The 25,626-nt window shown below is 42.8% G+C and overlaps 1 protein-coding gene across 5 annotated transcripts in view; it reads left to right on the forward strand.

The window, feature by feature from the left end:
* Positions 1–360: 360 nt before the first annotated feature.
* C18H3orf20 (chromosome 18 C3orf20 homolog) overlaps positions 361–25,626 on the forward strand; it is a 109,230-nt gene continuing 83,964 nt past the window's right edge. For 4 of the 5 annotated variants that reach the window (XM_055079399.1, XM_055079400.1, XM_055079402.1 and 1 more), the window contains exons 1-10: positions 361–469; positions 3,121–3,225; positions 3,932–4,032; positions 11,755–11,813; positions 13,766–13,940; positions 17,392–17,487; positions 18,475–18,617; positions 19,397–19,491; positions 20,032–20,164; positions 21,901–22,053. In XM_055079399.1, coding sequence (XP_054935374.1) covers positions 428–469; positions 3,121–3,225; positions 3,932–4,032; positions 11,755–11,813; positions 13,766–13,940; positions 17,392–17,487; positions 18,475–18,617; positions 19,397–19,491; positions 20,032–20,164; positions 21,901–22,053 — 1,102 coding nt within the window. In that variant the 5' untranslated portion in view covers positions 361–427. Of the gene's footprint in view, positions 470–3,120; positions 3,226–3,931; positions 4,033–11,754; positions 11,814–13,765; positions 13,941–17,391; positions 17,488–18,474; positions 18,618–19,396; positions 19,492–20,031; positions 20,165–21,900; positions 22,054–25,626 lie in introns of those variants that run through there. The other variant, XM_028478856.2, reaches the window with a different exon arrangement.

Raw genomic sequence — 25,626 nt, forward strand, 5'->3', positions numbered from 1 at the left:
ATCTTTGCAGTCCTACTAACCCATCTTTCTTTTCACAGGGAAGACATTCATTTCAGTTCCCTTGCCCTTCCAAGATGGCGCCATCGCCACACACACCCGCCCCCCAGCAACTGCACCACTCAAGATGGCGTGCATTGCTCTGAAAGACGTATGCCGCCCTTCTCAAGATGGCGACAACACTAGGCCTGCCACCTTCCGCGCTCTTCAAGATGGCCTTAGCAGTTAGCTTCACTCCTGGACACGCTGAGCTTCTCAAAATGGTGAAGGACGCAGTGCGCACCACATCCTGACCTTCTCAAGATGGTGCCAGCGTCGTAAGCAGCGTCGCTCTGATGAGGACACTTCCGGTTACGCCGGAAGCCGGTATAAGAAGCTTGCGGGGACCCGGTGAGGCGATCGCTTTGGGCCGGGGCGCTCTAGTGCGACCATGGACCGGAGAAAAAAGCCCTTGGACGTTACGGCGTCCTCGGTGAGTACGGGTGTAGATGATGCTGCGGGCTCCGCCTCTCCCTGCCTCTGCCGGACAAGAATGTCGACGTCGTTTGTTTCTTTACTCGGGGACCCAAACTTGGCCTCCCCTCAGACAGGACCCCCGGCACCTGGTTTTTCTCCCAGAAAAAGCCAGGGCCCACTTCTTGTTTATAGAACGCTGAACGTGACGTCTCCCCTCCGCCGTGCACCGGCACCAGGCTTGCCCCTCAGACGCGGACCAGAACCTGGTGTCTTTTCAGGGTTTGGAATGTCCCTGCCTCCCCTCCGCGACAACAGGCCAGGCCTCCTTGCCAGCCTTGTCTTCGTTGCCGTCGGAGGGGGAACGCAGCCTCTGCTAGCTGTGCAGATATGTTTCCTTTCAGTTCAGGGACCGGCATGGTCCCCCCAGAACATTAGATAGTGTGATTTGTTCCCCAGGGTCCGAGATGCCCAGCGTCCCCACCAGGAACTAAACAGTTGTTAATACACCCGTAGGCTGCGCTGCCTGGGGGCTGTAAGGTCTAACAGAATGTAAACAGCATTGTTAAGTTAGTTGCTTTTAGGAAGAAAACCTGTTCTGCGTACTTTTGTTTCAGCACTTTGTATGCAGTACCTCATTGAATCTTCCTGACTGCTTTAGGAGGCAGGTGCTAGTAATATCCCCATTTTATAGGTGATGCCATTGAGGCTCAGAAAATGAAGTGGCTTTCTCCAGCTTACATACTGAGTTCTTCGTGGTAGAACTGGGCTCACTCCATCTGTTTGACTCCAAAGCTGTTGTCTTTTCCATTATATCAGAGCAAATTGCCTAATCTTTGGTTTAATCTTGGATTTACTGCAGAATGCAAGCGATATGAAGGAAAAGATGGACGTAGCCCAATACTTGAGCTCCTTTCCCCCGTCTAGTACTGAAAATTGGTACTAGTTATTATGTTTGAGAATTAGGAATCAAAAAGCTGTAAAATTAAAGTTATCCTTTCCTGATGGGTTAAAATTAGCAATACTCATAATGTGAATGCCATCTGGGAATTGACACTTTTCTGAGCATCTTCATTGTAAAGTTCAAAAGTTTAATAGGACAGTGTCTGGCTAGAAAATTGATGTAGTTAAGAAGGCTTAGAGGGACTTTCCTGGCAGTCCAGTGGTTAAGACTTCGCCTTCCAGTGCAGGGCACGCGGGTTCGATCCCCGGTTGGGGAGCTAAGATCCCACATGCCTCTGGGTCAAAAAACCAAAAGGCAAATTAGAAGTAATATTGTAACAAATTCAATAAAGACTTTAAAAATGGTCCACATCAAAAAAAAAAAAGGCTTAGAAGAAAAGGCTTAAGTTTTTTTCCTTAAATGTACAAGTGTTTTTTTTTAGTGATACATGTAACTTTATTTATTTATATTTTTTGGCTGTGTCAGGTCTTAGTTGCGGCATGCGGGATCTTTCGTTGTGGAGTGTGGGCTTTCTCTCTAGTTGTGGAGCGTGGGCTCTGTGGTCTGCAGCACTTGGGCTTAGTTGCCCGACTAGGGATTGAACCTACGTCCCCTGCATCAGAAGGCGGATTTTTTACCACTGGACCACCAGGGAAGTCCCAAGGCTTAAGTTTTAAATTTGTTTTTTAAAATTTAGAGTATTAGGCCCTAGAATGAACCTGCCCTTGGCATTATTAAAAACCCTGCCAAGCCTATTTTAAAATTGCTTTCTTCCAAAATAGAAATCATTGAGCTCAGTCATTTTGATTTCCCTTAAAAGTCAGTTTGTGATGCTGGGCTTTATAAGTATTTGCTTTATAAATGACCATGTGTATAAGCAGCTGTACTTGGATCCTTAAAAAGGAAACTGTCATTACATCCTTTTTTGGAGTAAGTGGTGACTGATCCAACTCCCCTGTTCCCTTTGCTCTGGCCTTTCCTGTTCTTGAACTCTGTTGTTCAGCTAAACTTGCAGTTTCCAAAACATGCTGAAACAAAATTCACTCAGTCCATTTTATTTCTAGCTTTTGAAATCTTGCCTATCCTTTAAGCTTCATTTCAAAGCCATCTCTGATCACTCTGGCCAGAAGGAAATACTCCTTTAACTGAACTTTTTGCTACTTAATTACACTCTTCACGGCATTTATTACAACTGACTGGTATTGTAAGTTACGTTTCTTAGGAGATTGTAGGCTCTTTGAGGCAGGAGTATGTCTAATTCATGTTTGTATTCTGCTCTTCAGTGTTAAGTGCCAGACATATACTGGTGCTCAGATTGTTGCTGAACAAAGACGTTTTCCTATAGAAATAATAAATTGTTGTGATGTTTAAGTGAAATTACTACAAGAAAAAGCCAAGGACAGTGCCAGTCAGACAGAAGGTGCTTAATAATGTTAGTTGAATCTGAATCTAAAAGATGCAGATTTCATTTACCTTGCTTTATCACTCTACCCTTGCCCAGAGGAAAGCCTTTAAGTGTTGAAAGTGAAATACTTTTACAACAGAGCTGGAATGAAATATGACTTGGTTTTATTTTGTACTAGATTCTACATTTAAACGTTTAGTTTTATATCCATTTTTGTCCATTTATAGGAGCTTGTAATCTTGTTTTGAGAATTATAAAACCTTAGAAATCCAGTCATTCATTAGAATTAATTGTTTTTGTTTGCTTATTGGTTTTATTTTAGTTGGTAGACCTTAAGGCTGAACTCTTCCGAAAACAAGAAGAATTCAAACAAGAGAAACTTCTAAAAGATGCTGGAGTTTTGGGGAAACCAAAACCAACTACTAAGGTAAAAATAAGATCTAATTATCTCCATCAATTCCAAACATAGGGAAATTACACCGTACTTAGGTTTTTTGAAAGTGTTCATGGTGTCTGCTACATAAAAATCCCTGTCTTGTATTTGAACATCTGCATGAAATGTTTTAAATATTAAGATAGAAATTAGTAAGATTTAAAAGCGCATTATAATGATCTAATTCTTTAGCACTTCTTTTGGAATAGTACATTGCTGTTAGTATGTGTTTATTTACATTCCCATGGAAGATTATCTAGTTTTACAGGTGTTATAAATCCAAACAGAGATAAACAATTAGATAATATAGAAATATAGCAGAAATATAGCTGGGTCTTTAAGAGTTGTGAATGTTTTCACAATTTTATAGCTAATGGTGTCTGTTACTTGTATTACTAAATCTCTGTTATATATGTCTTCATTAGTCTTGAATTAGGTTGTAATCATTCAGGAGATAAAAGAGAAGTAACTGCAATTGTATAAAGAAATATTTTTAATGTAATTAGGGCTTTTTTTTTCAGCTCCAGCTTTGCTATGTACAGTGTATTTGCAGGACATAGGTTGGCTGTCAGAAGTCTAGTTATTTCCACTGATTCATAAGATCTAATTATCTTTTTTTTCCTTCTGATGTACAAGACAAGTAGAGAGTTTTTGCAAATCATTTAGTGATTCTGTCTTGTCTTTTTAAATTATTCTCCAGAAACCAAGTATCTGGAGCAGACAAAACGCAGGAGTTTCTAATCGAGCTGAGAAGGATGCTGAACAGAAGATTGAGGAACAGAAGACTTTGGACAAAGCGAGGTAAAGTTTCGCTCTGACAAATGTAGCTGCCGTTGTGGCTGTCCAGGCAAAGGAATGAAAGTTCAACTTTTACCCTTTTTTTTTTTTTTTTTTTTTTTGCGGTACGCGGGCCTCTCACTGTTGTGGCCTCTCCCGTTGCGGAGCACAGGCTCCGGGCGCGCAGGCTCAGCGGCCATGGCTCACGGGCCCAGCCGCTCCGCGGCATGTGGGATCCTCCCGGACCGGGGCACAAACCCGCGTCCCCTGCATCGGCAGGCGGACTCTCAACCACTGCGCCACCAGGGAAGCCCAACTTTTACTCTTTTTGATTTACAGTTTTGATTTTTATCATCCTTCTAGCCAAATACTCTATTACTCTGAAAATAATATAATTTTCAGATATATTTATAGTCTTATAAGAAGATAAGAGAAAACCTCAGTTCCCTTTTAGGCACTGAGGTTATCAACAAGTGTTTAAGAAGTGTCCCCCATGGTGGTGTGGTTTGGGGCTGCTAGGTGGCATGCTATAGCATTTAGAAACTGCATTTCCCCCTCAACTTTTTAATATGAAAACTTCAAACCGACAGAATATTTGAAAGAAGAGTATGGTGAACATTCTAATACTTTTAACCTAAGTTCACCAATTAACATCTTTTAAAATTTACTTTCTTCTTCCCCCTTCCTCTCTCCAGTGTGTGTAGAGAAACTTTGTTAAACATCATTATACTTTACCTCTAAATATTTCAGCGTATATCTTTTAAGAATAAGGACATTATCCTGCATAATCACAGTACTGCTGTCATACCCAAGAAATTTGACACTGATAAAATAATACTATCATATGGTCCATGTTCACATTTCACCAGTTATCCTAAATAAAGGTTATGTCCTTTATTGTTTTTTTAAAACATTTAATCCAAGAGTCAATCAAAGAGTACACATTGCATTTAATTTTCATTTCTCTTTAGTCTCTCTTAATCTAAAACAGTTCCCTTGCCTTTTTGTTGTCTGTTATGCCATTAATGCGTTTTGAAGAGTCCAGCCCACTTGTTTCTACAGTGTCCCACAATCTGATTAGAGTCACACTAACTGTTGTTGGTAAGAATACTGTTGGATATATAGGTGATGGATGACGTGTCCTCCCATTGAATCACATCGGGAGGTTCATGATGTCAGTTTAAGTCATTATTGGTGATGATAACTTTGATCACTCAGTTAAGGTAGGTCTGCTAGATTTTTCCACTGTAAAGGTGCTCGTCCGCATTTGTAATTAATAATAATCTAAGGAGGGAAACTGAGACTGAATATCCTGTTCGCCAGTATGTTTTCATGCGATTGTTTTGTCATCACTGATGAGTCAATTATTACACTGATGATTCCAAGTTAGGATTTTTCTAATTCTGTCATTCCATGTTTATTATTTTTTCATTCTGTTTATTAGCTGGCATTCTTCTGTAAAGAAGAGCTCTTCCCTTATTTGCAGTATCACCCTGGACTCAGAATCCCAAGTTTTAATGTCTGTCATGACTGCCACATGTGCTTTTGGATCCATTGCATAATGAAAGTTGAAAACAGTGGTTGCTAAGGCTCCTCAGCTCTTTTGGGTCTGAGAATAAAGGGCAGAATATTAGCCCATTTGGGGGATTGTCTTTCTTAGCGTATGGCCTATCCTCAACAGACATGAGACTTGACTTAAAGGTATGTTCATTTTTGAGACATTTTTCTCACTACTGGACATTATTCTTAGAATTTTAATTTTGTTGAAAGATGCTATAACTTTTTTATGCTTTATGTATTTTATTAAGATATAATTGAAATGTTATATTAGTTTCAGGTGTACAACATAATAACTTGATATTTGTGTATATTGTGAAATGATCACCACAATAACTCTAGTTAACATCTCTTACCACACATAGTTACAGTTTTTTTTGTCTTGTGATGAGAACTTTTGAGATCTACTCTTTTAACAGCCTTCAAATATGCAGCACAGTCATTATACTGTACGTTACCTCCCCATGACTTACTTATTTTGTAACTGGAAGTTTGTACGTTTTGACCCCCTTCACCCATTTCACCCATTTCCTCCCCACCCCCTGCCACCTCTGGCAACCACCATTCTGTTCTCTGTATCTATGAACTTGTTAGTTTTTTTGTTTAGGGTATTTTTGTTTGTTTGTTTTTTTAAAAATTTCACATATAAATGAAATCATATGGTATTTGTCTTCTTTGTCTGACTTTTGTCACTTAGCATAATGCCCTCCAGGTCCATCCATAACATTTCAAATAGCAAGATTTCATTGTTTTTTATGGCTGAATAGTATTCCATTGTGTATGTATATCACCTTTTCTTTATCCGTTCATACATCAGTGGACACTTAGATTGTATCCTTATCTTGGCTATTGTAAATAATGCTGTAATGAAAATGGGGGTGCACGTATCTTTAGAATTAGTGTTTTCATTTACTTCAGATAAATACCCAGAAGTGGAATTGCTGGATCATATGGTAGTTCTTTTTTTTTTTTTGGCCACGCTGTGCGGCATGCGGGATCTTAGTTCCCCAAATAGAGATGGAACCCCTTCCCTCTGCATTGGAAGTGCAGAGTCTTAATCACTGAACTGCCAGGGAAGTCCCCGTATGGTAGTTCTATTTTTATTTTGTGAGGAATCTCCATACTCTTTTTCCACAGTGGCTATACCAGTTTACATTCCCACCAACAGTGCATGAAAGTTTCCTTTTCTACACATCCTCACCAACCAACACTTGTTATTTCTTGTCTTTTTGATAGTAGCCATTCTAACAGGTATGAGGTGATATCTCATTGTGGTTTTGATTTGTATTTCCCTCATGGTTAATGATGCTGAGCACCTTTTCATGTACCTGTTGGCCATCTGTGTGTCTTTGAAAAAATATCTGTTCAGGTCCATTTTTTAAATTGGATTTTTCTTTTGCTGTTGTGTTGTAAGTTCTTTGTTTATTTTGGCTCTTAAGCTTTTGTCAGATAAATGATTTGTAAATATTTCCTCCCATCCAGTAGGTTGCCTTTTCATTTTGTTGATGATTTCCTTTGTTCTGCAGAAGCTTTTTAGTTTGATATAGTCCCTCTTCTTTATTTTTGCTTTTGTTGCCTTTGCTTTTCATGTCAAATCCAAAAAAAATCAGTGCCACAGCTGATGTCAGGGAACTTGTTGCCTGTGTTTTCTTCTAGGAGTTTTATGGTTTCAGGTCTTACATTCAAGTTTTTATTCCATTTTGAGTTAGTTTTTGTATAAGATAGTGGTCTAGTTTCATTCTTTTGCATGTGGCTGTCCAGTTTTCCCAATACCATTTATTGAAGAGACTGTCCTTTTCCCATTGCATATTCTTGGCTCGTTTGTTATAAATTAAATGACCATATGTGTGTAGGTTTATTTCTGGGCTCTCTTTCCATTCCATTGATCTATGTGTCTGTTTTTATGCCAGTACCATACTGTTTTGATTACTATGGCTTTGTAATATAGTTGGTAATCAGGGAGCGTGATGCCTCCAGCTTTGTTCGTCTTTTCCAGAATTGCTTTGGCTCTTTGGGGATCTTTTGTGGTTCCATACAAATTTTAGGGTTGTTCATTCTATTTCTGTGAAAAATCCCATTGGAGTTTTAACAGGGATTGCTTTGATTTTGTAGATTGTTTTGGGTAGTATGGACATTTTAACAGTATTCTTCTAATCTGTAAATATCTTTCCACTTATGTGTATCATCTTCAGTTTCTTCATCAGTGCTGTGTAGTTTTTAGTGTATAGGTCTTTCATCTCCTTTGTTAAATTTATTCCAAAGGATTTTTTTTTTTTTTTTTTTTTTGGCTGTGCCACATGGCATGCGGGATCTCAGTTCCCCAGCCAGGGATCGAACCTGCGCCCCCTGCAATGGAAGCGTGGAGTCTTAACCACTGGACGGCCAGGGAAGTCTCTTCTCTTCTTTTTGATGCAATTGTAAATGGGATTGTTTTCTTATTTTCTCTTTCTGATAGATTATTAGTATATAGAAATGCAACAGTTTTGTGTATTGATTTTGTATCCTGCAGCTTCACTGAGTTCATTTCTTAGTGCTAAAAGTTTTTTGGTGGAGTCTTTGGGATTTTCTTTTTCTTTTTTTTTTATTTTATTATTTATTTTTGGCTGCATTGGGTCTTCGTTGCTGCTTGCAGGCTTTTCTCTAGTTGTGGTGAGCAGGGGCTATTCTTCATTGCGGTGGGCGGGCTTCTCATTTGCAGTGGTGTTGCGGAGCATGGGCTCCAGGCACTCAGGCTCAGTAGTTGTGGTGCCCAGGCTTAGTTGCTCCACGGCATGTGGGATCTTCCCAGACCAGGGCTCAAACCCGTGTCTCCTGCATTGGCAGGTGGATTCTTAACCACTGTGCCACCAGGGAAGCCCGGGATTTTTTATATATAATGTTATGTCATCTGCAAATAGTGATAGTTTTATTTCTTCCTTTTTGATTTGGATGGCTTTTTTTTTTCTTGCCTAATTGTTTTGGCTAGAACCTCCAGTACTACACTGAATAAAAATGTTAAGGGTAGGCATCCTTGTCTTGTTTCTGACCTTAGAGTAAAAGCTTCCAACTTTTCACCATTGAGTATTAACTATGGGCATGATCTTTTTTAGTTTCCTCTGTATAATAGAGTATTCCTTGGTACTTTGCTGTGATTTTTCTATCCAGTAACTTTTTACATAGTTCATTTTGCTCGTGGGGAATCAAGTCTCCCCATGATCTGCAGGACTTCTGCATCTCTCTAGAGCTTACAACAGGCAGAGATAGTTCCATGAGGATGTAAGGCCTCAGGCAAGTTACTTTTACATTGAGACTCTTTCCTTATCTGTGAGGTGTGGTGGTTAATACTTAACTCATGAAGCCCTTTAAGAGATTAAAGGAGATACATAGTGTCTAGAACATAGTGGGTTCCAGATAAGTGTCCCATACCCTTGCCCTCTGAGTTCCATCTTCACTACTTGACTGAAGAAATGTTCTTTACAGTCACCAGTGACTTCCTCATCTACTAAATCCAGTGGCCATTTCCCTGACATCTTCCTTGATCTCCATTATTTTTTAATTAATTTATTTATGTATGTATATTTTTTGGCTGCATTGGGTCTTCGTTGTTACACGTGGGCTTTCCCTAGTTGTGGCGAGCAGGGGCTGCTCTTCGTTGCAGTGCGCGAGCTTCTCATTGTGGTCGTTCTCTTTTTGCAGAGCATGGGCTCTAGGTGCGCAGGCTTCGTAGTTGTGGCTTGCGGTCTCTAGAGTGCAGGGTCAGTAGTTGTGGCGCACAGGCATAGTTGCTCCACAGCATGTGGGATTTTCCCGGACCAGGGCTCGAACCCGTGTCCCCTACATAGGCAGGTTGGTTCTTAACCGCTGCGCCACCAGGGAAGTCCCTCCATTATTCATCTGAAGACTCTTCCTGCCATCTTAAAACTGTCTTCTTTCTGTTACACTGCATCCAAACTTCTTATCCTTTCCCTTGCACTTTTGTCCCCACTTGTCTCTGTCGTGTTTATTTTGTACCACTCTCCCCTTTGCTCAGCACCCTCTACCACACTGGTATCTCCTTGAACATGTCAAGTTCATTCCCTCTTCATCTTTCCTCTGCCTGACTTGCTTTCTCTCTGAAGATTCTTTCCATGGTTGACTTTTTTTTTTTTTTTTTTTTTTTTGCGGTACACGGGCCTCTCACTGTTGTGGCCTCTCCCATTGCAGAGCACAGGCTCCGGACACGCAGGCTCAGCCGCCATGGCTCACGGGCCCAGCCGCTCCGCGGCATGTGGGATCTTCCCGGACCGGGGCACGAACCCGTATCCCCTGCATCGGCAGGCGGACTCTGAGCCACTGTGCCACCAGAGAAGCCCCATGGTTGACTTCTTGCTCTGCAAGCCTTAGGCCAAACGTCCTCTTCAGAGAGGTTTCCCCTGACTACCCTATCTTAGTGTCCTGCCCAGTTGCTCTGTCCAGACAGTGTATTTTGTTTTCCAAATGTTTTGAAGTTTTATTTTTACTAAGATGATGAGATTCTGTAACGAGACTGCTTGTTACATTAAGCTCCATCTGAAAATGAGCAACTTAACCTCTTAGAAGTTAATATGACTAAGCTGGTCCACAGAGCACTCCATCAATGCATGACACAAGGCCTCTATTGGGAAAACCTGCTTTTATTTCCTTCCCTTCTTCTCACTGTCTGAAATCCTCTTATTCATTGATTTATTTATTGTCTTTCTCCCTCTCTAGAGTGTGACCCCCACGAGAGCTGGAACTTTGTCTTATGCACGTAAAACAGTGCTTGGCACTTATGTAGTCAGTGCTTGCGAATGAATGTGTAAAATGAAAGAGGAGTCTTTCTGACGTAGATGCGAAGAGGCTGTAACTGGTGGCATGCTTTACGTGTATTATCTGATTAATCCTCATTACAACCCTAAGAGGCAGTGCTATCTTTCCTGTTGTGATGTGGGAATTGAGGTATATGAGAGGTTAAGTCACTTGTTCCAGAGCACACAGCCGTGTGACCAAGGGACTTCATTGCCTTGGGACACTATTATTATTATTATTATTTTGGCTGCGCTGCATGGTATGTGAGATTTTAGTTTCCCAACCAGGGATCGAACCCATGCCCCCTATAGTGGAAGCACAGAGCCCTAACCACTGGACTGCCAGGGAATTCCCTTGGGACACCATTAGACATGAAATTTTCTATTATGATTAAGTGTGATCCTTCACAAGCAAAAACTCAGATGACTTCTTTGGGGCTCTTTACCATCATAGGTATTTCTAGAATAAAATAATTGTTAGCTGTCTTACCCACGGAAGAATAAATGTCTCTAGAATTAACATGAGCAGAGAGACTGCTGTATTGAAATACCAGGGTTGATGTTTTTTTTTGTTTTTTTCTTTTTTTTTTTTTTTTTTTTTTTTTTTGGTGGTATGCGGGCCTCCCTCTGTTGTGGCCTCTCCCGTTGCGGAGCACAGGCTCCGGACGCGCAGGCCCAGCGGCCATGGCTCACGGGCCCAGCCGCTCCGCGGCATGTGGGATCCTCCCGGACCGGAGCGCGAACCCGGTTCCCCTGCATCGGCAGGCGGACGCACAACCACTGCGCCACCAGGGAAGCCCCGATGTTTGTTTTTTATTAGCTATTTGTCATGAATGCGTTATTCATGTTCTGTATAAAATAGACACGATCGTATTTTTAACAGACTTCCAAGAAGTTGGTCTCTACCTCCCTTAGGCCTGATGAGCTAAGGGAGACCAGGGACCCTTGTGTAAGACAAGGAATTTGTAAAACAATTGGAATTTGGTGATCCATTTGGAAGATTGCAAATAGAAAATGTTTTTGTTTAGACATCTCTCTTTTTTTGGTATTTAATTTAAGTTACATTTGGCATTTAAATTAAATTGGAATCTTAATTCATTCATGTATTCACTCATCAAATACTTACTGAGCATCTGCTATGCGCCAGATACTGTTTTAGGCCCTGGGATACAGTCATGAACGAGAGAAACATGCGCTAGGCTTTCACGGAGCTTACGTTTAGTAGGCAGAGCAGACTGGGCTGGGCCTGAGGGTCCCCTCAGGGCGGGATTTCAGCTCTAGTCGTCAGGCTGGGTCTGTCGGCAGGTTGCAGCAGTAAGGCTGGGGATGGGGCAGACTTACCAGGAGTCGCAGTGATAAGACCATTTCTAATACTTGCTTTTTTTTTTTTTTTTTTTACAACTAGGGAGAAATTGGAAGAAAAAGCCAAATTATATGAAAAAATGACTAAAGGAGACTTTATAGGTAAATATGATTATTTATGTATCTTTATTTTCTGTAATTCATACACCTCTGTGGTATTTTATTATTTGTTAAAATAATTGTAAGAATAAGGAGAAATTTTAAAAATAAAATGGATTACTTTCCGTGCCAGCACAGAGACAAGAAAATCAGCAATAGTTTTTCAGTTGCCCTGTGGGTACTGCTGGGCCCCATGATAGGTGCTATGAAGGGACAAGCCAGTATGGTATAAGCCAGATTCTCTGCCTCTGCACTCAAGGGGGGGTATTATCAGTGGAGGAAAATGGCACAGAACAAAACAAATTTAGGAAGCAAGGTCTAAATAGGCCACAATTACAGTTACTGCTATGTTAAAAAAAAACCTGGGAGGCATTGTGGTTTTATCAGGGTACTGGAGTTATGGTTCCTTTTCCCCTGTTGTTCTCTATTTTTAGTTTTTTTCTGTGATGTGCTTAGAGTTGCTTTTAAAATAATAATAAAAAGATCCCCCTTTCCTCATACCCACCCCAGAAAAAGAAAACCCAACCTACAGTTCAACAGCAGTAGAAGAGATTTTACAAGGCAGTGCATATCTTATTGCCTTTAAAAGGCATGTGTGGAAGTCTCTAGGGAGAAGGTGGCTCTGATGGGGGTCTTGAAGGCGTTGGAAAACTGGAGAAAGGGATTCTGCAGGGGGAGAATGGAGAGAGCAGATCGGAGGGAGGAGAGGGCCAGAGCTGGCAGGGCCGACTAGCAGGGCCGGGTCAGAGGGGCAGGGCGAGGGGGCAGCGGGGCAGCAGGAGAGCAGTGGGGCTGGACCCTGATCATGGGCTGCCCACACAGCAGAGGCCTGTTCCCTGTGTGGTGGGGAGCCCAGCATGGGCGGGTTGGGCGCTCGCAAAGCTCAGGGCCCTGGGAGAGCTTTTGCCTTCCTCCTAAAGAAGCAGCAGGGTGTCAGTCAGCAGGACGCCTCACTGTTACATGGTCTTACAACTCAGTTCTGGGAACGTATATCTCTTTCCCATTTGAGTTACATGTTTTTGTGGCTTAAAAAAAAAAGGTCTTTTTCCATTTGATTCAAACTTTACTTATATTGTTAATATAGAAATCAAGTCCAAAGGAGTGTGTGGACGTGGAGATTTGGTTCTGTCCATACCGGCAGGCCCACCTCCTGATAGGCATATTGGACCAGCATGTTTGGGCTAGTCAAGTTTTGGAGCCTCAGCTTTTCTCCACTGTACAGTGAGGGTAACACCAGCCCCTGGTAGTAGGGAACCTACTCTCTGTTCCGTAGAGCTTAAATCTAGCCGAGTGAGACTTCATGAAACATTGTGAATACATCCACTATCCTGTGTTAAATTAAAATCATGGATTGCTATTTAACTTTCAGTGTATGTTTTAGCTCAAGTAGATCGTAAGGCCTGCAGGCAGATGGCACTTTACACATCTTTGGATGCCCTGCAGATCCTGGCACCATGCTTTACCTGAAAGTGGTGTTCTTTGGATTGAAAAGAATTCAGATGACTACTTTTACCTGTGTTATGACCCTTCAAACATTTGCCATACTGTAGCAGTATAATTAGGGTTATGGGATACGGCCCCCATGATTAGAGAGGGGTATTACTGATAGCCACAAAGACTTACTGAGAAATACAGTTCTGCTTCTGTATTAGGTAATTGGCTATATGAGTCTCTTGAAATCAAATGGTTTTGTTATCGACAAGGCAGCAGAAAACATTAGGCTTTTAAAGATTTTTTTATGTGGTATATGTGTCCAGTGGCCTATTTACAGCTTCCCTGTCACTCTCGAGGTGGCTCTGTGTCCTTGTGAGCATTTGGGGGGTGGGTGGAGACATCAGCTACTGAACTGTCGGGTAATACAGCCGCTAATGATGAATGCGACTGCTTCGTGTCAATTCCATGTGTGCTCTTCTTCTTTGATGTCAAGAATCTGCAAATTGATTTTTATGTCCTAGATGAAGAAGTGGAGGATATGTACCTTGTGGATTTCACACAGAAGATCATAGACAAACACAGAGAAATGGAAGAGATTGGTGCCAGTAGAGATCATAGAAGGACAGAAAGAGACGATGATGAAGAAACTGTTTCTGAAAAAGATATCCCTCCTCCCCAGGACCCCAGTGAAGAATGGTTGGTGATATTACGCCATTTGGTCATGTTAACATTGTTAGACTTGCGTTTAGTTTTTGAGAGTCATGTTGTTTGGTTGTTATCAAACCATTTCTCTCTATCCTTAAATATTTATTTATTTATTTTCGCCGTGCCGGGTCTTAGTTGTGGCATGTGGGCTCTTTGTTGAGGCATGCGGGCTCTTTAGTTGTGGCACGCGGACTTCTTAGTTGCAGCATGTGAACTCTTAGTTGCAGCATGCATGAGGGATTTAGTTCCCTGACCAGGGATTCAACACGGGCCCCCTGCATTGGGAGTGCTGAGTCTTACCCACTGGACCACCAGGGAAGTCCCAGTCTCTCTCTCTTTTTTTCTTTTTTTGGCTGTATTGGGTCTTCATTGCTGTGCGCGGACTTTCTCTAGTTGCAGTGAGCAGGGGCTACTCTTCATTGCGGTGCGCGGGCTCTAGGCATGTGGGCTTAGTAGTTGTGGCACGCGGGCTTCAGTAGTTGTGGCTCACGGGCTCTAGAGCGCAGGCTCAGTAGCTGTGGCACACGGGCTTATTCGCTCCGTGGCATGTGATCTTCCCGGACCAGGGCTTGAACCCATGCCCCCTGCATTGGCAGGCGGATTCTTAACCATTGTGCCACCAAGGGAGTCCCTTTCTCTCAGTTCTTAATCAGTTTTCTTTCTTTAGAGACTCCACTTTAAATAGGATTGGATTTATAGGTATAGAAGCAGTAACTCCAATAAAGAAATAATTACAAATAGACTGAGCTCCTGCCATGTGCCAGGCAGTGTGCCAGGCACGGAGGCATTGATATGCCTGTTTCGTTGATGTGAAAAAGTTGTTTAGGCAGAAGAATGTTCCTTTGTTACCCACACTACCTTACCCATGTCCTCATTCGGGCATCATGGAGCGTCATCACGTAGATAGTGTCATCTCTATTTCCAGTGAAAAGAGGCTGGCAAAGCTGATCCAGTGAGCCTCACTCTGGCTATGACATTTTCTGGCAGTGTGGTCTAGGCATCATGACCTGGATCTGGACAGCAGCAGCTCTGCCTTTCACTTGTGATATGGTTGTGATCAAGTTCCTACCCTGTCTAAGCTTCAGTTTCCTCATCTGTAGAACAGGGATGGTGATGCCTAGTAGGTGAATGATGGGGAAACTTAACTAGTCTTTTCTTTACAAAGAGACCAGAATGAAATTCCATTATGATTTTTTGTACCTAAGACATTGTTTAGAAACTTGTTCAAAAGGGCTTGAGATTACATGGAGATGCACTGATGCTGTGTCCTGGGAGTAACCCTGCCTGTTCTCCTCCTGCTGGTGCAGAGCCCACCCCTCCCCCGCTTCAAGGCTCAAATGTCCTCTTTATGGGGGTGTTTGTTAGGAACTGCTTAGGACTGTTGGCAGCACTTGTTGACCTTTTGTCAGCCATTGCCCCTGTGGGCAGGAGTCATTTATGAGTGAGGAGAGCACTCTTCACTGCTTGGGAACACAGAGAACTTGCATCTTCATGCTGTGGAGGGGTCTTCTCACCTACCTTCTAAAACACTTATATTTGGGGTGGGCTACGTGGCCGCACGCTTGCTATGGCAACCAGAAGAGGAGCCTGTATGATGCCATCCCTTCCATCGTGCTTCTCTTCATCATTTCTAGTCTAAGTGGTTTCTCCCTCATCTGCACTCTGGTAGCACTTAAATATACTTTCTGCTCCTTTGGGTCTTACCTTTTATTTATATTGACACATAACTGGCCTCATTACCAGAAGAAGATTGAGGCAAACTTCTGGTACTTTTTATACCCTGCCTGCTCCTGTTAGGAGTGTTCGATGAGCGTGTGCCCTAACTTCCCCCTAGAGCCCTGTGAAGAGGGCATGACTCCGAGCCCTCCCGTGTCCCCCTTGTACCTCGAGTAATTGTTTCTCTGGGAGCTTGCTCAGTGATTGCTGATTACATGGGGCAGTTGCTGGCTGCTGTTCTGCCACTTCTTTTTGATGGGATCTGAATGTTTTGGAGGCCTTCTCCAGAGACAGAATGGCCTGTGATTGCTTTTCATAGCAGAAATCTCATCTCCTTTGAAAGGTTTATTGTCTTTTTTTTCCCCCTCATATTAATGCCTGTATGATTACAATCAATTTGTTACTGATTTGAAGAGTTTGGAGGGCAGTTGAAGGTGTCACATGCCACCATATGGTGAAGGAAGATGCACTGCAAGCAGTTCTGACACTTTTTTTGTTTTTAAATTAGGTTCCAGAATTGTAACTGCTTGTAAAATCCTTTAGGTAGTTAAGTTCCAGGTGGTGGAAAATCTTTCCACAAAAATACTGTAAATAAGTATTCATATCATCTGGCTAAATGGTTTTTGTTCTCCATTCATAGAAAAAGAAAAAAGGAAAAGAAGAAAAGGGAGAAAGAAACTGCTGTCTGCTGTTGGAGGTTTTATTTCTGTGGTCATCAGCTTTAGGACTATAGTTGTGGATTCCCAAACATTCAGTTTTTAAATCATAGGCTGACAGTTGGAATCGGCAGGTGTCAGACAAAAGAAAAGGGTAACAAAAGCAAAGCCACATGCATGGGAATCTGACCTTGAGTTGCTCCAGCAGTAGTGCTGGCCCTTCTGTGCTTTCAGCCTCCTGCCAAAGGCTGTGAGGGAATCCCTGCTCATAATTTAAAAAATTAAAAATGTTTTGCATCATAATGCAAATGAAATGTTACTCATGAAAACCTGCCCTTTTCCTGTTGGGGGAGTCTCATTATTTCACTGGCCTTGCTGGCTGCCTGGCTCCCCTGCCTCGTACCTGGACAAAGGTACTTTGGGCCAGGATGAGGAAAGAGGAGCGGGGGTGAAAGATAACAGACTGGCCCGCTGCTGAGGTGCTTCTTTGGTATACGATGTGTGTTGCTTGGCTTCCTGCTAGTTAAAAAGAGTCTCTCAGAATACTTATATTAAGAAAGTTCTGATTCATTGGGAAGAATTGTACCAATTTGAAGAAATACAGGAAAGAATAAAAAGTCAAATTTGGGAAGACTGTAAGGAAGTGAGCCAGTTGAGAATATGGTACGGAGCAAAGTTATTATGATGCTGATAAAATATTTGGAATTGTTTAAACCAAATTAAAGTAAGTTCTGAGATGCTGCAGCAAGGGTCTTTGTGGCGTATTTATCTTGAGGTCAGAGATGTACATGATCATTTTCTACAGTTTCTAAAACTAAGATTTAATAAAGGGCTCAATGACCTTACTGTGTGTCAGCTTTTAACTTGGAAAAACATGTTCTTACCAATGGTAGTGGTCTCTCAGGTTGAGGGTTTTTCTTGGTGATGGGGCCTAAATTAACTTTTTACTGTGCACCAACTCCCTGACTTAGGGAACCATATGTGATGTACAATTTTCCACGTCTTTTCACTTTTTTTTTAACATCTTTATTGGAGTATAACTGTTTTACATCTTTTCACTTTTATTTCAGGGTGGATTACGTGGATTCTTTAGGGCGATCCCGGCGCTGTATGAGAAAGGATTTGCCACATCTGCTGGAAATGGATAAAAATCTTCAGGGGAGGCTGTAAGTGTGTGGCACGCAAAGCTTTGCCCATGACATGCAGACACGGGGATTGTTTGGTGCGCAAGGCTGTTTTTAGTTAATTATCTTTGGTGCTCTGCTGTAAGAATATTTTTTTAATGTATAAGAATATTAGTGGAAGCACTTTTTTGGGGTTAGCATACACATACACACATAGTCCACACTCAGGGAGCAACCTGAGTGGTTGATCATCCATGTTGTGTAGCTACTAAAAGGGATGCGTTAGAGCCTATCTGTTTACTTGGAAGGATTTCTGCCTACAGAGTAACGAATAGAGAATGAGCCCAGACCAAGCCAGCAAACAGACCACTGCGGAGAAAGTGTTTAAGAATACACTCTTGCTTATCCCACAGCGGGTGGGGGCAGGGAGGTAGTTAGCTTAACTTGTTGTTTATACACCTTTGCATTTTGAAGTAAGGGCTTTATGGCTAGGATTTTTTCTGTGGTGCCTAAGACACACCTAAGAGGTAACTTGCTAAAACATCCCAGGGAATAAAACTCCCACCAAGGGCAGCTATTGTGTGGAAAGTGTTGGGAGAAGCTCCACCTTGTCCACGTCATCCAGGTTCAGGTAGACCTGGGCTTGGCACAGGAAAGAAGGTGCAGAAGCCCTGAGCCACCTGACGGGACATGAGGTCCTGCACGGGAGACCATCCGCAGGAGGCCCGTAGTTCCTCCTCTCTGCCTCTCCTGCCCCCTCCATTCAGCCCAAGACCAGGGTGGGAAGGAAAGTAATTTGTCTGAGTGGTGAGGCAAGATTTCATTATGCTAATGTAACATGCTGCTTGCTTTGATTAAAGAAAGGTGAAAATAGTTTTTGCAGGTTCCCAGTGGTATTGTGGGTCAGAAGCCTCTGTAAGGAAATGTCTTCTTCATAACTAGAGTTACTCATCCATGATCGCACTCCTGAACCGAAGCATTGCTGTGTCACAGCTCTTATCTAAGATGGTGTTTGCTCTATTTTCCTAGTTTCGTTAGTCCTGCAAATGAAAAAACCTTACTATCTGAAGATATGAGAAAAGAACTCCAGCGCCAGCAATGGGAGGAAGAAGAGAGGGAGTCCCTGAGAAGACCAATGGGGCCCGTACATTACGAAGACATTCGTGAAAATGGTATAGTCATCTGGCAGCTTTTTTTTTTTTTTAATTTATTTATTTTTGGCTGCATCGGGTCTTTGTTGCTGTGCACGGGCTTTCTCTCGTTGCGGCGAGCAGGGGCCGCTCTTCGTTGCAGTGCACGGGCTTCTCATTGCGGTGACTTCTCTTGTTGCAGAGCACAGGCTCTAGGCGTATGGGCTCAGTAGTTGTGGCTCGCGGGCTCTAGAGCGCAGGCTCAGTAGTTGTGGCGCACGGGCTTAGTTGCTCCACGGCATGTGGGATCTTCCCAGACCAGGACTCGAACCTGTGTTCCCTTCATTGGCAGGCGGATTCTTAACCACTGCGCCACCAGGGAAGATCCCATCTGGCAGCTTTGTAAATCATTTTTTTTTATCTTCAACAAATGACAAGCATAAAAGGAAGTATTCGTAAAGCAGCATCTCTTATGTGCAAAAAAAAGATTCTGCTTTTGGAATTGAAAATACCCCCTTTTTCACTTCATAGCCTAAAAATATTCATATTGGGAGTATCTTCCTAACAGAGGGTCTGTTAATCCGAGTTTGCTTCCCAAGAGGAGTGGAGACAGCCTATGACTAAAACGTTAATAAATATTTGTCACTTGGCAAACAGGATGGAAACAACTTGTAACTTTTTTTTTAGCTGCTTCTTAGAAAAAACAAAACAAAATGTGTGAGATATCATTGTGTTCCTTTTTGCTTTGGTAGGAATTTGGTCTGAATTTAATTCACTGATCAGGGAAATCTAATCTTTTGGATAATTTTGACTTATTTCAGAGGCCCGGCAACTTGGTGTTGGATACTTTGCCTTTGCCCGAGATAAAGAGTTGAGAAACAAGCAGATGAAAACTTTAGAAATGCTGCGTGAGCAGGTACAAATTAAACCCAGTTGATGTTAAGGGTTTGAGCGGTTGGGTTTCTTGTTGTACTGTACTGCAAAAAAAATCTAGTAAATTAATTAGAAATTTACATTGCTATTCAGAATGCAATTATCGGTTTCATAAAGGTAATTGCCATATTATTTTGGTGTTTCAGACTTTAAGATTACAGTTGTTCAAAAGTAACCTGTATAACTTTGATGTTTTAAACTTGGTTTCAAATATGGCACTTTTGGAGCGGCCTGGGTGAGAAAATAGAAGGTTATTAGAGGGGGGTTAAGGAGTAGGACAGAATTTTCTTGAATGGTAAGCATTCCAGGATACTCTGTGAACTCTTACTAAACTTCAGAAGACCTCAGAGGGCTTGTGTAAGAGGACTTAACGGGTCTTCATGTTGAAGATCTCAAGGATGGCTTCTTAGAGGTGGCATGAAAATCAATTAGTCTATTTTTAGAATAAAATTAATTATTTCATCCTTTTCAACAGAAATGTTGTGAATAGGCTAATAAGTTTCTAATTTTCTGTTCTGTTCAGACAACAGATCAGAGAACAAAACGAGAAAATATAAAGGAAAAGAGAAAGGCTATGTTAGAAGCAAGACTTGCCAAGCTCCGACAGAAAAAGATGAAAAAATCTAAAGAGGATGGAGCAGAGGAAGAAGATAGAGGTATATCTTGGCTCGTGTTTCTAAACCTCAGAAGGAAAAATTTTAGTTCAGTTGATGTCTCAATAATAGGACTGGCAATGTGGAAATCAGCCATCTAGTTTTATTCTCTAAGCAAGCAGTGCACCTTGGAGATACTGCCGGAACAGTTTTTATAACCAAAGTGGAGTGGAATTGCACTCCAAAGAAAATTTTAGGCTGTAGACAAGGGTATTAACAGTACATTGTGTTGTTTCATAGAACAGCATGGTTTAGTAACTGAGACTTAGGAGTGAAATACCTAAGTAAAATACTTAAAAGGTATTTTAGGATAAAATTTAGTTGTGCACGTACATGTTTTAGACCTATTGTCATTTGCTATGGCTGCGGTTTTTGTTGGTTATTATAAAGTAATATATTTTAAAGAAGACATGCATTCAGAAAGTTAATAAAATAAAGGATTTACAAATGTGGGTAGAGACAGCTTACCAAGGGACTGTTGAAATGCTCGGGAGCACCGTTCAGTACTGTGGTCAGACTTGCTCACTGTGAGAGTTACGCTAGACTGGAATAAACTGCCCCAACAGAGACACTGCAGAGACTGGCTCAAACCAGGTGGACCTCTGCTTCTCTAGTTTAACACCTCAGTGGTGGGTGTCCAGTGCAGGTAGTAGCTCTGCCCTGTACGGTCACCTTTTCGCTGGCCTCTTCCTGTCTTACTGCTTCTGCCATTCCATAGAGGGTTCTCTCACCTGCACGGTCGCTAGCTCCCCAGCACCTGTTCATTGTTCAGCCCTGGGGAAGAAGGGGCGGGGAACCAGCTTCCATTCTAGGAATGTGAATCAGGATCACACACAACCTACGCATTTACATCCTAATGGCCAGAATCCACGGGCCATCCCCAGCTGCAGGGGAGGCTGGGAAATGGCCTCTCTGGAGAGGTGACACATATCCAGCTGAAGCTGAGGGGCACTGTAGTCCCAAAAGGAAGAAGGGGGTGTGGGTGTTAGGGGCACATAAAAGCTTCTCCAGCTCTCACGGAAGCCTGCGCTAAGCCACGGGCCATTTTCTAATTCTGAACACACTTCAGTTTAGCTTTGAAAGGAGATCAGAACACTTAGGAATTGGAAAATGGTCCATTTAGTTTTGTATAAATGCTGTCTCCCTGTGACATGTTAAACTCTGTATTGTTTCTGTTTTTGCTGTACTCCTGAACATCTGTCATTTCCACAAGATGTGAAGTGCCACCAGTGCTTTTTAAATATCTGTTTTCTTTTAAAACATGGCCAAAATAGAATAGCCTACAGCCTGTCTCCAGGCTCCAGCTCTTCCTCACCCTCAGTCCCCTTGCTTAGTCAGAGACTCTTACTTTAGTTGAGTAACTGGGGGGTTTCTGGTCCTTCGGTTGTTGGTCAGGGGAAGCAGGGTGGCATAGTGGCAAGCAGAGACTGAAATCCATCCATCCTGACTTTGAATCCCGGCCCTTGTCACTGTCTACCTGCGTAGCATTTCTGATCTTAATTTTCCTTATCTATAAAATGGGGATAAAATGGGAATACCAGTCCTGACTTTATTAGGGTTATTACAGGGTTAAGTGAACTATTGTATACAAAATACTTAGCCCACTGCCTGGCACATGATAGATGCTCAATAAATACCGGTTATTGCTTGTACTCTCAGGATGAGCATGTTCTATTTAATTTTTTTTAAGTAGTTTTAAGCTTTATTATAATGAAGTCTTATTCTCTTGCCAAAAATAGATGGAGATGTTATTGGGCCATTGCCACCAGAACCAGAGGTCATGCCAGCTCCTCATACAGCTGCCCAGAGTAGCAAAGTCGAAGTCATCGTTCAGGAGAGGAAGGATACCCGGCCTGGGGTGCCGCACGTCCGGGAGTGGGACAGAGGAAAAGGTAAAGGGGTCAGTTCTCCTGAACAGAGTGTGATTCTGGTGAGTCTTAGTGGTCCTTGGAAGCTTAAGGAATTCTCTACATCCTTGAACTTGTTTCTTCTCAATACCCAGGAGCATTAGAAAGTGTGATTATGAAAGACCAGGGTCTACAAGGCATCATGCCTAAAGGATGAGTTGTTTTTTGTTGTTTGTTTTGTTTTTTTACAAAGCACTTGGGCGAAGGTTTCTGAAATTCCCGCTGCCCCCATGTGGTCTTACAGCTTTGGGATGCTGGTTTTTTTTTTTTGTTTTTAATTTTTGGCTGCTTTGGGTCTTCATTGCTGCGTGGCTCTCTCTAGTTGCAGTGAGCGGCGGGGGGGTACTCTTCATTGCGGTGTATGGGCTTCTCATTGAGGTGGCTTCTCTTGTTGTGGAGCATGGGCTCTAGGCGCGCAGGCTCAGTAGTTGTGGCTCGCGGGCTCTGGAGCGCAGGCTCAGTAGTTGTGGCGCACGGGCTTAGTTGCTCCTCATCATGTGGGATCTTCCCGGACCAGGGCTCGAACCTGTGTCCCCTGCGTTGGCAGGCGGATTCTTAACCACTGCGCCACCAGGGAAGCCCCTGGGATGCTGTTTTTCAGGAACCGTTTTTTAAAACCTTATGAAGGTTTGGTACTTTAATGTATTCTGTGTTTTTAGCAGTCTCGTTTATGTTCAGTTGAAAACAGTCTATGTCCCATTGTATTAACTTGGATTCACATATGGTCCCATTGGGTTATGCAGAATTGTTTGTAAATTTTTTCTGTAAATACACCACGGTCCCTACAGCAGCCTCTCTTTGGGAGAAGACTCTGGTTTATGTCTTTTTGAAAAAGATCATTTCAGTGGTACATTAGCGTGAATTGTTGGAACTGATGAGATCCACGACTAAAGTAAAAGGTATGCAGATGGGTGAGTGCCTTTGGTTAGTGCTACTGTTAGAAATAGAGGTGGAATACCAAGATAGATCTGGACAGGTGCCTTTTGTGTCTTCTAAAACTCAATAAAAGACAAAACCTGTGTTTTGCTGTGAAGTACCTGTAACATCATGTCAAGCAAATGATTTAAGTGCTTGATTTTTTATGTTTGTCTCTCACATGTAATTTTAGTACTTTTTTGGCATTGTCTCCAGAGCCTGCCAGCGTTCTTTCTCCACAGAACCTTCCTTGAACCTTTCTCCACATGGAAGTTCTCACTCCTTTTTCTTAGCCTGGTTCCTTATCCTTTGTAGGCATCGCATATACCTTGTATTATAGTTTTGTTATTACTGTCCTTGTTCTCCAGAGAATTTAAGGTGGCTTTTAAGAAATATATACAATAATTTAAAAGTAATAACAATAAACATTCAATGATTCAATAATCAGTTCTAATAATACTCTTTCTTATTTTTACTAGACTTTTCCTTTGGGTATTGGTTGAAGAGGCAATCAGATCTCCGGGCTGAGAGAGACCCTGAGTTTGCCCCACCATCGAATTACTTTGTGGACCAAAAACGAACTGGTTCCCTGAGTAGCCAGGCATGGAACAGACCTGCACCTGCACAGAGTGACCCGGGGCAGCACTCTGGCCAGAGCCATGGCCCCGGCTCTTCACATACATCATCCACTCCAGCCCCCAGCGGCCCACCACAAACCCAGGCGGTCACTTTTGAAACTCTGGATGATATGATTTCATATTATAAACAAGTGACATGAACTTAAAAACACTATAACTTGGGTCTGTACTGTTGATGGTGCCTTCCTCTCCCAGAGCAGAAAAAATAACTTAACTTTAGGGGCTGAATTGTAACTTTCTCTTCCTGTCTTTTCCCTGAAGATTCAGACTGCAGGCTGTATTTGTCAGCAGGGAAGAAAGTGAATGGTACTGTGGGAACTCTGGCCACTTAGCTGTTCATTTCATTCTAATTGGTATGGAGATGCCAATTCATCTGGATTTACATGTGAGCTGAGATAGAGTAAACGTACTCTGTAATATTTGATACTAAGGAGTTTGCAATCCTGTCTGCTTCATACCCACTCCCATGACTTACTCAGATTTAAGGGTTCCACTCCTTTCCTTTTGCCAGTAGTAGCTTGTAGATGTCTTTGTTCCAAGCATTCAGCTTCCGGGTCATTTGGCGGAGCATCTGTCAGGAAGAATTTTAACCTGTCAAATGATGGCACATGCGGGTACACTGGGAGGCTAAGTGATCTAGTCTCCAGGAGGACCCTGACACTGATGGAGAATTAAGCATATCATTTGAAATGATCAAGAAGACCAGGGAGGACTTCACAATCCAGAAAGGTAGACATTGACGTCACTTGCTCTTACTGTCACCCCTTCTTGAGTGGTCATTATCACAGCCACGCATAGTGGGCGTTCTTTAAGTGTATTGAGTGATGGGCACACGTGGAGGTTGCTGGACACGGTAAGAGCAAGAGATGCTCCTTAGCCACCAGGGTTGGTTTTTCATCTCCGCCTGCCTCCCTGCTTCTCCCGCTCTGGGCCCTGATCTCTCTCGGGAGCTGAGTCACCTCAGCCTGGGTGGGATGGACTTGCGCTGGAGTGAGGGACAGCAAGGTCCTTTTGTCTTTACTAACAACGAGTGGGTGAGCAGAGCTCCAGAAGGACTTCCTGTTCCTGAGTTCCGTTCCCGTCCTCTACCTGCTACACCTCAGTGTCCTCTTTACAGCTGCAGACAAGCAGTAGAAGTTGACCATCAGGTCCACAGGGCTGTCACAGCTGCCTCCCAGGCCAGTGAGTCTTGTAAGAAGGTGCTGGAGCAGGTCCTCGAAGCACCTGCTGGAGCCCGTGTTCTCTGTTCCCACAGCACAGTGGTGTTGATGGGAGCACCCCCGCTCTCATTATGGATTGCAAGCTGGAGCACAGAGAGGGTCAGTGATTCGTCACGTGATATCTAAGTGGCAGATTGTTTAGCTGCATGCTTGCTTCAGACTCTTGTTTTCTTCAGCACCCTGTGCTCTCGGTCTTTTGCCCCAGTGTTGAGCAGTAATAGACAAAATTCCAAATTCTTGCAAACGTAACCTCTGAAGTCCAGATCAAGGGTGGAGTTGCAAGACCTATTAAATGGTGATTTTGTCAGCCTGATCAGGCAAGTACCTCTCCTAACAAAAACGAAAACCAACTGACCCAGCTGCCTTTTTCTGCAGAAATTGACAAACTCATCCTGAAATTCATATGGAATTGCAAAGGACCCAGAATATCAAATATTCAAAACAATTTTGAATAAGAACAAAGTTGGGCGACTCACTTCCTGATTTCAAGACTTACTACAAAGCTACAGGGATCAAAACAATGTGATACTGGACTTCCCTGGTGGCACAGTGGTTAAGAATCCGCCTGCCGGGCTTCCCTGGTGGCACAGTGGTTGAGAGTCCGCCTGCTGATGCAGGGGAGGCGGGTTCCTGCCCCTGTCCTGGAAGATCCCACGTGCCGCGGAGCGGCTGGGCCCGTGAGCCGTGGCCGCTGAGCCTGCTTGTCCGGAGCCTGTGCTCCGCAACGGGAGGGGCCGCAACAGTGAGAGGCCTGCGTACCGCAAAAAAAAAAAAAAAAAAAAAAA

Source organism: Physeter macrocephalus, chromosome 18 (assembly GCF_002837175.3).
Source record: "Physeter macrocephalus isolate SW-GA chromosome 18, ASM283717v5, whole genome shotgun sequence".
NCBI lineage: Eukaryota > Metazoa > Chordata > Mammalia > Artiodactyla > Physeteridae > Physeter > Physeter macrocephalus.